Below are 16,673 nucleotides of genomic sequence, written 5' to 3' on the forward strand. Positions count from 1 at the left end.
TAGGCCTAACAGCCATATGGATTTTTACTAAACTTGGTAGATATGTAGAACAGGACGCCTCAAGGTGACTGGAGAAATTTAACTCTAATTGGCAACTGGGTGGCGCTATAACAACAGAAAAATGCTTAAAGATGGCTAAAATGCGACCGATCGCTGTGGCTCCCACTGTGGCTGAATGTTTTGGTATTTTTTCTAATTTTTGGTATGACTAAGTCATGGTATGGTATGCTGCTGCAACAAGGGCTAGCCGCACCTTTCCCATGTGAACTACCAGTGTGCCCCACTTTTAAGTCAATACAACATATAAAGACTTTAACTATCTGCCTTTCAACGTGCTACCTCAACTACTAATGTACAGTTTTAGCCCACTAACTATCCCACTATTGGCAATGGTACTAAAAACTCTGAATACATTGCTCTTCTTAATGGGTTCAGTTGACTATTTAATCTGCAATTTCCTATGACCTGTATCCCAAACACACACCATATGAAACTGCACGTGGGCAACTGTGCACTCTATGGGTATGGACTAGTTTACATGTTGTGGAGCTGTATATTTTCAAACAGTGGAATAAAATCCCTGTCTCTGCATTTTATTTTGATCACAGTCTGTTTTTATAAAAGTGCTTGTGACATTCTGAAATGTGGCTTTGACCTATAACTGAAAACATGTAGCCCATTTCATAGTACATACAGATATCAAGTCAAGTCAAGTCAAACTTTATTTATAAAGCACATTTAAAAACAACCTCAGTTGACCAAAGTGCTGTACAGTTATTGAAATATAAAATAATCATACACAAATATCATAATAAATAAAACAAAGGAAATAGTAAGGGCTCAATTTAAAAAACTAAAAAGTAGATTAAAAAAAGGAAAATAAAAAAGTAAAAAGAGTAAAAGCCAAGGATTCTTGCCTAGCAGGGACTGAACGCCAAGGAGAAAAGATGGGTTTTCAGTAATGTTTTAAAGTGCTCAACAGACTCTGCAGCTCTAACCTGGAATGGTAGGCTGTTCCACAGCTTTGGGGCCGCCACTGAGAAGGCTCTGTCCCCACGAGTAGAGAGTCTGAACCGAGGTACTGCCAGGAGCAGCTGGTTTGACGACCTAAGTGCTCTAGAAGTACTGTGAGGCTGTACAAGCTCTGATAAATAAGACGGTGCCAGACCATTTAAACACTTAGAAACAATTAATAAAACCTTGAACTGGATCCTAAAATTAACAGGCAGCCAGTGCAAAGATGCAAGGACAGGACTAATGTGATCACGCCGTTTCTTTCCAGTCAGCAGGCGGGCAGCTGCATTTTGGACTACTTGTAAACGGCGCAGTGCTGACTGGTCAAGACCAACAAACAAAGAGTTACAGTAGTCTAGGCGTGATGTAACAAAGGTGTGAATAACTTTCTCAAAATAATCTCGGGGGAGATATGCCTTTACTTTTGCTAATAGTCTTAGCTGGAAGAAGCTCGTTTTGACAATAGAGCTTATCTGCTTATCAAACCTAAAGTCACTGTCTAAAATAACACCAAGGTTCCTTGCAAAAGGGTGGCAGTGAGACTTAAGGGTGCCAATGGCGCTGTCATACCCATCTAACAGATTTTGTTGGCCAAATAAAATAATCTCAGTTTTATTTTTGTTCATGGAGAGAAAGTTGACTTCCATCCAAGATCGGATGTCATTGAGGCAGTCTAATAAGACCTGAACAGAGGCTTGCTCATTTGTTTTTAAAGGCAGATAGATTTGTACGTCATCTGCAAAGCAATGAAATGAGACATTGTGCTTTCTAAATATGGATCCCAATGGCAACATATATATTGAAAAGAGGAGGGGGCCCAAAATAGAACCCTGAGGCACCCCACAGTTCAGGGGGGAAGAGGCTGAAGAATACTGGCCCAGCTGGACAGAGAAGCTCCTATCTGAGAGGTAGGACTGAAACCACTTAAGAATAGTACCCTTAATGCCCACACAGGTGTTTAAGCGAGACAGGAGAATGTTGTGATCCACCGTATCAAAGGCAGCCGTCAGATCCAGAAGGACCAGGACTGCAGAGCTACCAGAGTCAACTGTCAAAAGAAGGTCTAAGGTATATATGTATATCGTGTGTTGCCGGTCAGTCTGTAAATACTGAGATATGAATTTTTGCCATATCACTCAGCCCCACCCTGCACAGGTCAGATGTACTCAGGGGTGTTTCTAGAATTCATAGATATTCAGGGCTTAGCCTGGACCACAGATCCTCCTCTGTCACTTTTCTTCTTAACACTATCCCACCACTGACGAGATATTCCGGCAATCCGTGTTTTCACTGTTATAAGATAGGGGGCGCTGTTACACATCTTGTGAAATAGAACAGCACTGCAGTGTCCAAAAACAAATGAAGAGGAAGATCCGCTGGAAACTGGAAGAAGATTCTCCACTAAAAGAAAAATTTACAGTTGTGTAAGCTGTGGAGAAGTTGATGGCTTCAAACTTTGACAATTCCTGTTCTGATCAACATTCTGAATCCGATTTGGAAGAAGAAGCAAACGAGTTTGGTGGGACGAAACGGGATCTCCATGACAGTGACACACAGACAAGATGATCACAAAAACGGAGACAACGGAACACTTAACATGACGTGTTCCACTATACCTCACAGAGAATATTATCTTTATTATCATTATCAACATTATTCTCATACATACAATTCTAACTTACGTAAGGAAATGAGAAAAAAAATGTTCATGTGAAATTTATTTTGTACTTGAAAATGACCATCTGACAAATATTTTTCTCAGGTTTTTGTTCGAAATGTTTTTATTTTATTTTATGAAAATGCACAAATTCAAGTGCTGGGGAAAAAAAAGTAATAAGATAAAATAAAATGTGTCTTTTTTGCTTTAAAAAACAGAGTGTCTCTTTTTTAGTTTCATGTATATACTGTTTACATATTAATAGAACTAATTATTCTGTGGGTCTTAAAAGATTAGTGAACATGATCAAAAGTGCTGGCGGTGGCTGGCAACTTCAAATTAAATACTCTGGCGGGGAAAGTTTTAAATAAACAAACCCTATTTTGTTGCTTTTTAATGCACTCTGGCAACATATTTACATTCAAAGTACAAAAAAAGCCGCGAGTATAAATTAATTTATTTTCACTGTGTGTTAGGAAATGATCGGTGGGCCAGCAGGCACACTATCACAGGCCAGATTTGGCCCACGGGCTGTACATTGAGTATCACTGCTTTACATCCTGCAGGAAGTGGTGAGGATGGTTTTTAACAAGCTGCCACTACAGTGTGCGTGTGTGGGAGACAGAGCGTTAACATATTCTCCTTTGGAAAGACTTTCAGACTTGATTATATAGCGAATCAGGATGCAGCACTTTTCTCAAATCATATAGGATGAGTGTGTTCAAGAAACGTCTTTCTCCCCTGATTTGTCACAATCATCACATCTGAGGAGCTGGAGCCAGAATCTGGCATCTGAATATAATAAACAATAAACAGCCAATTTATAATGAATGCATTGTTTATCACAGTTCTCTGTTATTACTCTGTTGGCACTGATTAATTAATCAACCTCAATAAATCTGTTTTGACATTTCCATTCTGACTTTGATGTGAAGCCGCCAAACATATGATAGAAGTCAATCACAAACAGAAATCACACCCTTTTACCGTTCGCCTATTTGTGGAAGCCGCTAAGTATGCTCGTCGAGGATGTAAAATATAATTCAGAAGGAGGGAGACCTTTAAAAAGGCTAATTGGTCATTTTGAATGTCAACATTTTTACACCAGCAGGTTCTGTGTGGCCATGAAAGCTGCCCGCTGTGGAAAAAGGCAGCCTTAATGAGACGTGTTGGATGGAAGTCCACTTGGAGGAGTGACTTTTTACAGGAGCTTCGGCCAAATCATTCTGGTTTGGTGCCTGCTGCTTTCTCTCAGCCACAGCTCGGCCTGATATTCCACTGACTTTGAGCCTTGTGAATATCCTAATCGTACATCTGTTTAAGCATGTTTGTGCAGCCTGATTGTATTTTAATAAAACCACGTGTGCATCGAGGGCTGGGTGGTGGTAGTTAGGCGAGGTCAGGGCAAAAGTGAAATCTGCACACTGCTTAATATTCCCATTAAAACTTTAATTATCTGTTGCTGCAGTGTTTTGATCTGACAGGAGGTTCGTGCCTGATGAAGATCCATCAAAGATACCAAAACTGCAGCAATAGATAATTAAATTTATGAAACAGTGTACAGATTTTATTTTGTGCCTTGATATCGGCTTCTTCATCCGGCTACTGTGCTGCTTATCTTTCTTAGACACTGGCAGTAGCTTAATTCCTTGGCTGTAAAGATAGACAAAAACGTAACAACTCCTTTCCCTAAAAAATGATTAAAGCACAATGGAAACTATTTGATATGATGGCGTCTAATTGGGGTGAGGAGATCTGAGTTTTAGTTGTCTTATTTTATTTTTAATAATCAATTTAGAGAGAAGCACATTCATTTTCCCTTCATGAGAAAATATAGATTTCCTCAGATCACACAGCAGCAGGAGGCAGACACTTCGCTTCTCCAGCAGCCGCGGACGATAACTCAGCCATATCACTGAAAGTATTCCACCTTTCCACCCACGGCGCTTAACATCCGGACTCAGCCTGTCAGAAAGTGACAGCTGAAACTCTTCACAGGACCATAATATCACCCATATCAGGAACTTTACTGACACCGGCTTTCCTATGGACCTAAACTCACACACACTCACACATTATTGGTTTAGAAATCCGTGCAGAGAGGCAGAGAGGCAGAGAGCTGCACTAATCGATATGAGTGCTGGTGTCAAAAGATCAGCACAGACCGAGAAGTTTAAGCCGGCCACTATGAGGCGAGCCGGTTGTAAAGACTGAGGAGTTGACATCATGGATGATGACTTTGTGTGTGGTATGCAGGCAATCAGTGAAGGTCAGCAGCAGATCCATTCAAGACACAATGTCCACCTTCAACCAGAATTCAGCGCACTATGCCATTGTATATACACTGTATGTACGTAGCCTTGACAAAGCAATTTTCTGTTTCCCTATTTGAACCTTGAACTGCCCTTTATGCTGTTCCTCCTGACTGTGAAAGGATTGTGAATGAAACCACATTAAAGACCTTTTCATGCATTGTTTTGCAAATCTGATGTGAATCCTCCAGAATTAAAGCACCATCTGCACCAATGGTAACTAAATAAAGAACACACATTCAGCACAAATGAAACATTCCTGCTGATCTGATCACAGGTGCGTGTGAATGTTACTGCTGCTGGTGCTTCTTTTTCTGTTTCCCAAAAGTCCAAGTGACCTCAAATAACATTAACCTGTGTGTTTAAACTTTTTCTGAGATTACACATTAATAGATCTTTTCCCCCTCCTTCGTGTCTATTTCTCTGCACGTCCCTCCTGGGGCTTAATACTTTACACAAAGTGGCTGCCCTCATCAGAAAAATGAAAGCCGTGGTCATTTGTTTAAAGGCCCTGAAGACCTCATTCTAAGTCAGCTTCTTGCAATGAGCTATGAGCTGCTATGTGAACTAACATTTTTTCCCCCTGCCAAAGTCAGAGCAGTGAAGGTTGTTTCACAGAAGAAACTTCTGTATTTGTGTTTTTATCTAAGCTCTATCGCTGGTTTGTGATGGGTGGGGCTTTGCAGAGAAAGGGTGACATCAGGTAACCCTACCACCAGAAAAAATGTTGCCATTGTAAGTTCCTGCAAACCACAGATATGTAACATTTCTACACTATTATGTAGCAGATATATTGAATTTTTCTTCAAAACAATGCTGCAGTTATCGTAGGGTTATGTCAAGGTCGAAAAGAAAATTAGTGGTGGTTGGGAAAAGATCAGGTTTTGGCTTAAAATATCCACTTTTGGTGGCAAAATCACGGCTGAACATGCTGCTAATGTCTCGCAAAAAAACAACAGCTTTTGTTTGTTGGTCTCGAACAGTGGTCTGCTGCCTGCAGCTCGGCAGTCATCTCACTTAGGTGTCACCATCCACCATCTCTCCACCCCTCCATGACAAAGTAAGCTCATATACATGTAATCAGAACTACTCCATTGAATATGATATCTATGAAATGTAAAAACGCAACATATCTGGTTTGCAAAACATACAATGCCAACATTTTCTCTTGGCCAATGGGCTGCGTCATATACTGCCATGCAGCAGTTAGGATTTAGCAGTATTGAGTATTGCGTCCAAATATGATGATGACATTTGAGGAGTTGTTTACTAATGTTGCCAGGCTACTGTCAATTAAATCTAATCAAACCACACCCACAGTGCTGCTAAAGCAGATAAGCTGAAGATTTTATTGAGTGTCAAACTCTAAACAATAATTAAGACTTAAACACTGAAACACCCCATGTTTGCATTTTCTTTGGCTAAGTGACCTCTTGCGGCTGAGCACTATTCATTTAAGAGTAAAGGCAGAATTGTTGGTTAAAGGTAGGATCTGGAGGATTTTCAAACAAAACAAAATATAGACATTTACAAATGAAATCCTGCTTAATCATCACCTATGGGCTTCTACTCGTGTGTGGTGGTGACTCTGTTTGCAGAGCTCCTGCCCTTTAACTGTATTTTGATGTTTTTGTGAGCTCGGACCGCTTCTGGGCGGAGATTTCCTGAGCCAATGAGAGAGCGCAGGTGACGTGCCCGAGCGTGTCCGAGCGTGCACCAGCGCGAGCCTTGCCTGAACCTCTTCTGTGAAGCCTTCTTCTGTACCTCCGGGCTCCGTACACCCGGGAGAGTTGAGCCTGATAGGAGGGGCCAAATTTGAATGTGTGTTTACAAACAGCAACTGGAAAATCCTCCAGACCCTACCTTTAAGGGGCCGTACCCGTGCTGCCTTTTTTGTGCCCTCAAATTCATTGTTTTCAATGTAGACATCCAGCAGGCGTGCTCAAATGCCAGAGTGACGTGCCTATGTTTGAGGCCGCAACAGAGTACAACTTTTGGAACGCAGCAGTGCGCATCGCATGTCATGTGATGAGGACCAACCAATCACAGCCGACAGATATCTTTCCCTTCTTTTGTAAATATTCAGTCTGATAAATACGGAAAAGTTGATCATGTTAGTGCAGGGCTACCCAGAGCTTTACATCTGTCCCACGGATGATAGGCCTACACACTTATAAACAGCGGCTGGAAGAGGATCAGCTCTGCACTCAGGATTTCAGGTAAGTAGGCTATACGGTGCTTGTTAGGGTTGCTTAGCAACCTCAGACGCCACTTGCTGCTACAGGCACAAAAAAAGGCACAGGAGTAACACCAAATCACCCAACCTGACTTCATGTTTTACTGGGGGTTAAAGACACGCCATGTGTATGTGTACGGCCCTAACACCTCGTCTTCTACCAACTGTCAAGGCCCAAATGCACTGAAAACATCTGACGCAGTACCTCTATTGCTCTATTGCTTCCGCACCATAAGCGTTAAGTTGCTTTGATGCCCCTATCTCGACCTTGTTTTGTGTGTTGTGGTGGTTTTTTTCCTCAAACAACTAACACACGTGGTTAGGCTTAGGAAAAAAGAACAGGGTTTGGCTTTAGAATCTTAGGGGACGCAAACACCACTCTCCCTGGTGAAAGTCGATGTCTGTCTTACTCATCCAGCACCTCTCCGACCCGCCCTACTCCAACTTTCGCCAGCTTAACTGTCATTCTTGTCCCACCGCGTTTCCTCCTGATGCTGCCGAGCGCCATTAAACTATAACGGCGACTGGCCGCGTATCATGCCGACGTTAAAGTACAGGTTTTTATTGTCAGTGTCAGCACCAGATTTCGACGACTTTGAGAGTGAGACTGGGTTGGCAGATAACAGTCCCATAACTGCGCTGAGAACACTGGACTCATTTGTGTCTGACACTTGCCACCTCCCTTCATTTTCCTGCACCATTTTAGTGGTGAAAAAACAAAAAATCAAAGCATTTGAATGCTGTTTGGTACTTTGATTATCATGGCAACAACTGAAGCTTGTAACTCTACAATGCTAAATGAAAAACTATGACTGCTATACTACTACAGATCTTAACCGTTGTGCTGTCACATGTCAAATACTAAAAATAAGAAAAAGTAAAGCTTAGAACCACCAACCAATCTTAGAACCTCCATGTATCAGCTATCATGACCTTTAACTGACATCTACAGGTCTAAAACTTAACTTGCCACATAATCCTAACAACAGCAGTTATCTGACATAGTATAGAGTTATGACAAGCTGTGCTTTATGAGAAGAAAATATAAAAGATGAAATGAGCTGGCTGGTTCCTTACAAACTTGTACCTCCTACATATAAAAAGCAACCTTTTCCCAAAGTACTGCTAGTTCTGTGGTGCTGGAATTTACAGAAATGTATAGGAAGTTAATGGGGGTATCTGTAATATACAAACATTTTGCCTAAATAGGGACCTTTTTCTAAAACACTGCTGCTCCTGTGGTGTTGCCATTTCACATCAGATGCCCATGTTTGAGCTTTCAGTGTTGACCAAGATCTTCCCCTAACCTTAACCAAGTAGTTTTAGTTGCCTACACTTAATCAAACCTGAACCACTGAGGTAGCAGATCTGAAAACACTAAAGGCACTAACAAATGATCTTTTGTCATTCAGACTGGAGGACTTGCATGAAAATAAATCCAAAATATTAAGAAGAATCAAATGTATAAAACCATGACAACCACACGTAGGCTGCAGTGTGCTTCAGGGACATACAAATATACACAATACATTATCATGTGCTTCTTGTTGCAGAGCCTTTTTTTGTGCAAGCTCAGCTCCAAGTGCCTACTGCCAGACTTTGTTCTCAGTGTTGTGTCTCTGCCCATATTTCACTGCATGAGTTCAATGTGCAGGACACACAGTTTGGTGGAAGTCTTTCACACTCACTTCAGAATTTCAAGGAAAAAATACAAAATGGAAAAAGACGAATGCAAACTTTGAGGGAGTGTTGAAATTCAAGATAGTCTGGCGCTCTGCACAGCGACAGGGACAAATAAAGTGAAACGAATGACCTGGAGGTACTGTATAAGAGTTCGATGTGATATGCTGTGTTATGACGGTTTGATGGCGTGTGTGGGTAGTGGTGAAGTGAATATTACTAAACTGCTGCAAAAATTGCCTGATGGGGGCTTTCAGTCAGGCTCAGAATTAGGAAACATGCCTCACTCTGACAGAATAATCCTTACTGATGGCTTCAGCTATTTCAAAAGGTGCTACGACTGCAGCCATTTACGTTGCTCAAGGTTAGTTTGGTTTTCTTCTTTCTTCTTTAACATAAAGGTGGTCTTTATCATACATAACATGGCCCTGGAAGAAGAATCATAAAGCCAAACAAATGTACATTTTGTTCTATTGCTTCAATCGGTAGAATGGAGAGACCTTGTCTTTGAAATAATAGGGATTTTATTTGAATAAGAACTTTGCAGTTTGACTGCGCTAATTAATTTTAACAATAAACCAGAGCTTAAAAACTAGATCAACATCTGCTGCCTAGGACTAACATAATGGCCTTATCTGCAGGAAAAAGTTAGTGGTTTTGTGCCAGTGGCAAACCTGTGAATAACTCTACAGCTCTAATTAACTGCACTATTATAAGTTTGAAGAAGCAGAATGGAAAAAATGTGTCCACAGGTTTATTTTTTCCCCCAGAAATTCAGCTTAGGTTTCCAAGACGTGTGCTCCGTGGGCCAATTACTGTCTGTGTCTGCTCTAGGAAACGGATGGATTATCGAATAAATTGAAGGTTATTTGAGCCTAATTGCCCTGTTGTTCTTGCCTAAGCAGCTCTACTACGGCAGAACGAGTGTGTGCACAGTCAGAGCGGAGACCGTCGGGCCCTTGTGTCGTTCACAATGACTCCTGCAATGCTTTTCCCTGCCCTTACTTCATGTCGGATGAGGATGTAGCTTCTGTGCATCGTTTGCACAGTTTTGTTGTAGGTTGAGGGAAAGCTTAGGCCACGAATATGTGATTAGAAGGTATCAGTGTTGGGCTTGTCCGTCAAAAGTATGTTAGAAATAAGTCTTGTTTTACTTTCAGTGCTCAGAAAAAAACTTGCGGATGCTGCTTTTCTGTCTGTGATTGATTATGGTGACATATTGTATGTGCATGCATCCTCCTTGATTCAGCGTACCACACATCTCTACGTTTTATTACAAATGCAGAGTCCCGTACTCATCACTTCATTCTTTATGATTTCATGGGTTGGATGTCTTTGACCATTCGCACACAACAGCACTGGTATATTTTTATCCATGTAGCAATATTGGGAAAACTTCCGGCCTACCTCTGCACCCTTCTGCTACACTCCTCTAAGTGGCTGCTTTTTAATGTTCCCCAGGTTTTAACAGATCTGGGGAAACTGCGTTCTCCTACTGTGCACCTTGGACATGGAACAATCTTCAAAAAGAGACACTTACATCCATTGATGAATTCAAGGGCTTAATAAAGACTGTGATGATAGACATGTGCTTGTTTTTCTTGAGAGGCCACTATATTTGAATAGCTGTTTTATTGTGGATTTTTGTAGTAAATGTTGTATTTGTTGTATTTTAATGTGTTTTGATTGGCTGCTACTTTGGACAGGTCTCTCTTGTAAAAGAGATTTTCAATCTCAATGGGACTTTCTGGTTAAAAAAATAAATAAAATGTTCTTTGAAAAATAATACATTGGTTGATACTTGTTTTGAAACACTCAGACTATCAAATTAATTGCCAATGAACAAAAAATGCTGGCAACAGTTTTGATGATTATTTATCAAGCAAAAATACCAAATGTTAAGTTTCAGCTTATCAAATGTGAAGATTTGCTGCTTTTCTCTGATTAACATCGATATTGATGAGTTATTTTTTGACTGAATGCTCATCACAGTCTCTTAAATTGCTTGCTTTGCCCAAAGAACACCAAAGTATTCAGTATACCTGGATGTTAACAGATAAAAGCAGCAAAAATTCAGCCTATGACATTTCTTGATGATTCTTGACGATGTACTACACTATGACAATGCGGCAAACAAGGCGGTGGATAATAGGGCTGCAACGATTAGTCGACTAATCTATGACTAATTAACTATTAAAATAATCGGTGACTATTTTAGTAGTCGGCTAATCAGTTTGAGTCTTTTTTCATAGAAAAGTACTATAAAAGTACCCCAAAATACTCTTATTGCAGCTTCTTACGGTCAAATATTGGCAGCTTTACACACTCTCCCATGACGGTGAACTAAAACCCTTTGGCGTGAGTACGAAACAAGACATTAGATGACATAATTCTGGGGTTTGGGAGAGACAGAACGACATTTTTCAACATTTTAACACATTTTTTGGCAAAATGATTAGTCGACTAATCAAAGAAATAATCGACAGATTAGTCGACAATGAAAATAATCGTTAGTTGCAGCCCTAGTGGATAAAGACTGAGACCGTCGGGCCCTTGTGTTGTTCACAATGACTCCTGCTTTTCCCTGCCCTTACTTCATGTCAGACGAGGATGTAGCCTATGTGCATCGTTTGCACAGACGCTGAATCTAAATTCAACAGCTTAGGCCACAAATATGCGATTAGAATGTATCAGTGTTGGGCTTGTCCGTCAAAAGTATGTCCTTTTATTAAAAATGAACACATTGCTTGATAAGAGTTTTGAAACACTCAGTCTATTAAATGATTTGCCAGTAAACAGAAAATGTTGGCAACAGTTTTGATGATCATTTATAAAGCAAAAATGCAGAATGTTCTCAAGTTTCAGCTTGTCAAATGTAAAGATTTCCTGCTTTTCTCTGTTAAAAATCAATGTATACTGAATATGCTGGTGTTGGTCGGGCAAAGCAAGCAATATGCAAGAAATTGGGATGAGCATTTAGTCAAAAAATAACTGATCAATATTGAAGAACAGTTGTTGCTAAGCTGTGATTCTCAAACACAGCCAAAGCTGATTCTGTCTTTCTGTGTGGATGATAATGAAATTATGTTGATGTCATGTTTTATTCTGGAATATTGGTGGAAAAAACTTCATCCTTGAAGATAGTATGAACTTTGCTTTCCCAATTAAAATGTGGAAAACAGGTCGATGGATAAAGACGAGTGATTAGAATGTATCAGTGTTGGGTTTGTCTGTCAAAATAATGCTCTTACTAAAAATCAATAAATTATTTGACAGTAGGTTTGAAACGCTCAGTCTATTAACTGAATTGCAAATAAACACAAAATGCTGGCAACAGTTTTGATGATCATTTATCAAGCAAAAATGCCAAATGTTGTAAAGTTTCAGCTCGTCAAATGCTGCTTTTCTCTGTTTAACATCAATGTAAATGGATACTTTGGTGCTGTGAATTGTTGGTTGGGCAAAGCATGCAATTTGGAAGAAATTGCAAAGAGCATTTGTCAGAAAAATAACTGATCAATATTGAAGTAACACTGTGAACAGTTGTTACTTGGCTGTGACTCACAAGCACTGCCAAAACTGATTCTGCCCTTCTGTGTGGATGATAATTAAATTATGTTGATGTCATGTTTTATTCTGGAATTTTGGTGCAAAAAAAATCCCCCTAGAAGATGGTATAAACTTTCCCATTTAAAGTGTGGGGAAAAAGGCGGTGGATAAAGATGGGCTCCTGTGAGAGAGCTTCAGTAAGAAGCTTTGAAATCCAAACAAATGCAGGCACTTATTTTGGCTTATAGTAATTGTGATGACATAATTAAAACCGTAATAGCATGTGCTCATTAGTTGCACTAAGCCGCTCATTTCTTGGGTAAGTGCCACAATTGTGCACAGATGTGTGGGGGGGCAGCATGCATCTCTGCAGCCTGTGTCAGCTTTTCAGTCCATTTAGAAATCAAAAATAAGAAATAAAAATAAACATAACAGCAGCATGAATCCAACAAGTGAGATAAGTCGAGACAGAAAATGAATCACAGTGGTGCAGTTTCAAAACGGCTCTCTCTCCCTGCACCCAGCCGCCTATCAAACATGCCCTGTTCTCGGTGTTTGCGCGCGTGCATGCGTCCGCGTGCCTCACGTATGAATAATAGTCCTTCACTGAGATATTTCAGCGAGTAAAGTTGCACTGAAAGGAAAAAGGGCGTGAAATATCAGGAGGCTTTCCGTGAGAGCAGCTGCAGAGTGCTTCAAAGTCAACATCATTTCATCGCGTTTGCAGTGACAATCCTGGACACCCACAGTCCTCTCTGAGCCCCCCCAAATATATGCACAAAATAAAAAAAAAGGAGAGCTGCGGATCGCAAAGCTGCTGAAACACTGGAGAAGAAGAAGAAGAAGTGGAGGCTGAGCGGTGGATTTAACGTTAGCTCTGGAGCACCCACAGTCAGTAAAATGGAGGAGGTGATAGGCAGTGTGGGATGAGATTGTAGGTGCCCAGAGCTGTCAGGAGAAGAGGGGAGGTAGGAGAAATAGGACGGAGTCAAAACATGTCAGAGCTTTGAAGGGAGAAGACAGGAGGGGGCTGAGAGGTGGTGGTGGTGATGGAGAGGAGGGGGGAGGCCACAGAAAACGCACTCATCACATTTCGGCCATTTAAGGTCAGGTCGGGATTTAAGGGGGGGATAAACTTGTTCCAGTAACAAGGACGTCATGGGGAAGATCATCTTTAGCTCCAACTCATCCTGCACTGGCACCTAAACCCAGGACTGACTCACATTCTGGGGGCTACTTCCCTTCCACATCATAAAGGTGAGAGATTGTCTCCCTCCTCTCCTTTGATATTGAGAGGTGCCAACACTCCTGCTTTTTAAAATTCAAGGAAATATTTGGAGGAAAATAAAAGTCTTAAGATGCCAGCTCGCTGCGCAGGAACAAACCGCCAAAGATTTGGGAGAATTTTTCTCCACATCCACACACTCCGAGATGCGCCAAAGGACCAAACACCAACCCATAGTGTTATTTTAAGGACCACAAGTGCGCTCAACTACGGACAGTGATGATTTTCAGTCTCCCGGGGTGCTCGCTTCAAAACGACACAATCCTCCACCTACTTACCCATGTTGTCTCATCGGTCCGTTCCCTCCGTCCTCCGTGGCGCAATCCGCCGCACAGATCACGACTTCTTCCGTGTCGCCTTTCCTTTTTCCAGTACCTGGAGAGCCCCGGAGCTTTGCGCGCCTCTCACGCGAGGGGTGACTCACCTGCCTTCATTGTTAAAAAACAAAACAAAAAAAAAAACACTGTCTCTTGATTATACAGAAAAGCTTTTAAAGTTTGCGCCCATGCTCCCCGACGCAGGGCAACTTTCCACAGCTGTCACAAATATCCATCAAGTGCCAAGTTGGGAGTCAAACGCCCGGCTCTACAGGGCTTTTTCACCCGACGCAAGCATATTGTTGGAACAGGTGCCCGCGGAAACAAGAAGAAGAAGAGATAGTCGCACGTTGCAAAAGTTAAAGAGGTGTAAAGGAGGCTGGGTTCTTGCCGCGGGGGACGGTGCAGTCAGCGGCGGAGGCAGGTGTCCTCTGCGCAAACATCCAGCGGAGCGGCAGAGACGCCAGGCAGCGATCACACAGCCAGGCACGGGCACTGTCAGGGGCTCCTGAGCTGTGCAGTGCAATTGGCGAGCAGGTCCGCGTGTGCGCGCCCGGCTGCGTGGGGGACGTGTGCGCGCGTGTGCAGGCGAGAGGAGGGAAAAAAAAGGAGAGGGAGAAAAGCATTCAATGCAGTGTTGAACAGCTGTAGGCAGATTTGGCCAAATGTGAGATTTGCTTTTGTTTAGTTGTGGATCGGATTTTTTCCGTCTCCATCACCACCGACACCATCACACATGCAGGAGCCGTCTCCCCCCCGCCCTGCTTTACCATGCTTCCCCTCTATAAATCCATTATGCAGGTGTTGTGGAGGATATGCTGAGGGCTCTATGTGGTCATCATTATAGCATGAGTGGGTAGCCTGCCTGATCCCACCTCTTGTTGCATAATTATTGCGGATGGGAAGGCTAAATGCGAGAGTTTTGTTGGAGCAGGGATGCTGCTGGACGTGCTCTCCAAGATATATTCTTTAAAATTTATACTGTAGTGAAGCGTTTCAAAGCCTCTCTCATTAGGGAGCATGTCACTGTCTGAACCAGAGAGACGACGGTTGTTTCAAACCCTAATAACTTTTTGATTCTGGTATGATTAAAAATAGCCGTAATTAAGTATTATTTGGCAATAACACCAGTCCCCCCTGCAATGACATTTCTCTCTAATTTGAAATACTCAGTTGGAGTTATACCCACAGTCCATAACACTTTCAAATGTTTGATTTAGTCCCCTCTTCTTTAATCACGTCATATTGAGATTCATGTTTAGCCTCCCAATTGGTACTTATTCCGGATGATTCAGACACAAGAGATGAAAAACGACGATCAATTATAAAAATGTGGCCATTATAAGAAATGGCTCCAGCCTGACTTGACTTCTGGGTTAGCCTTGGCACACTATACAGTGACTTAGTGAAAGTTTTATGACAGTATGACATTGAAAGCACGAGGTTCAAAGTGAGCAAGTACAGACGATAAACTCTGTCTTCAGTCAGGCTTTGAGATTTTGCACTGAGGACAAGATTTCAACCGTGGAGGCTGTTAGAGCAGCATATTAAAGCATGCGGGTTTGGGAAGACATGCTTAACAATCACAAATTACATTTTTTAGATAGACACTGTAAACATGTAAACAACTGCTAAACATAATCCATGCATGCTGTGTATCTTGTCATATCCACCTACCTAATGTATGTAAAGCATCCTTTTACACAGCCAAGTCTGCAGAAGGAAATGTTGGCATTGCACAGATATGTTATGATACTTGCATGTTTCATATGTACCATAGCAACATTTCTTAAGTGATGCAGTTCATGAGCTAACTTTGTCATCAGGAGGCGGAGGAGATGGAGGATGGTGTGACACCTTGGCGAGAAGCCTGCTGAGCTGCAGACCACTCATCAAGATAACAAACAACACAACTGATTGTTTTAAGGGCCGCCCCTGACTAAGAATTTTCCTCATCGACCAATAGTTGTCATTTAGGGCCATTAGCCGACTAAGTACTAAATGATATATTTTGGGCGGGGCAACACAATGGTTTGAGTTGAAGGTGTGAGAAAGAATAGTATCAGTAACATTGTTAACACTGTGCTACATTACAGAGAAATACAAACCGTACTAATGAACCTTCATTAATATAGGCCTATATTTTATCTACAAGTGCACGTCACACACTGAGCGAGCCGCCTGTTAATGACGCTGTGGGCTAATGGGCATGTAGCTACTTCCATGTTTCAGATGATACGTCATGTTTGTAGTCGACCAATGAAGATGAGTTTACATATAACCTTGGGTTCGTCCTTCACCTTCTCAACATGATCCCACACTTTGGATTTCCTGCCCGACATGTTATTAACTAGCCTGTGGAATAACCGCAGGTACCAGCCCTGGAAATTAAAGGTGCTGTTCTTAAGTGTGTAGGCCTATCGTCTGTGGGACAGATGTAAAGCTCTGGGTAGCCCTGCACTAACATGATCAACTTTTCCGTATTTATCAGACTGAATATTCACAGAAGAAGGGAAAGATATCTGTCGGCTGTGATTGGTTTGTAACGTGAGTCCTGTCTGACTGCTGAGCATGGCCTCTTCCTGTGTCTGTCCTTTCAAATTAAACTCCCACATGGTCCAGT

The 16,673-nt window shown here is 41.7% G+C and overlaps 1 protein-coding gene across 1 annotated transcript in view; it reads right to left on the bottom strand.

Annotated features, from left to right (window-relative positions):
- The window catches only part of lrrtm4l1 (leucine rich repeat transmembrane neuronal 4 like 1), an 86,574-nt gene extending 72,142 nt beyond the window's left edge, over positions 1 to 14,432 (bottom strand). Inside the window, exon 1 of the mRNA XM_050053167.1 lies at positions 14,012 to 14,432. Coding sequence (XP_049909124.1) covers positions 14,012 to 14,015 — 4 coding nt within the window. The 5' untranslated portion in view covers positions 14,016 to 14,432. The remainder of the gene's footprint in view (positions 1 to 14,011) is intronic.
- Between the last annotated feature and the right edge of the window lie 2,241 nt (positions 14,433 to 16,673).

The sequence above is a fragment of the Epinephelus moara genome, chromosome 9, assembly GCF_006386435.1.
Source record: "Epinephelus moara isolate mb chromosome 9, YSFRI_EMoa_1.0, whole genome shotgun sequence".
Lineage (NCBI taxonomy): Eukaryota > Metazoa > Chordata > Actinopteri > Perciformes > Serranidae > Epinephelus > Epinephelus moara.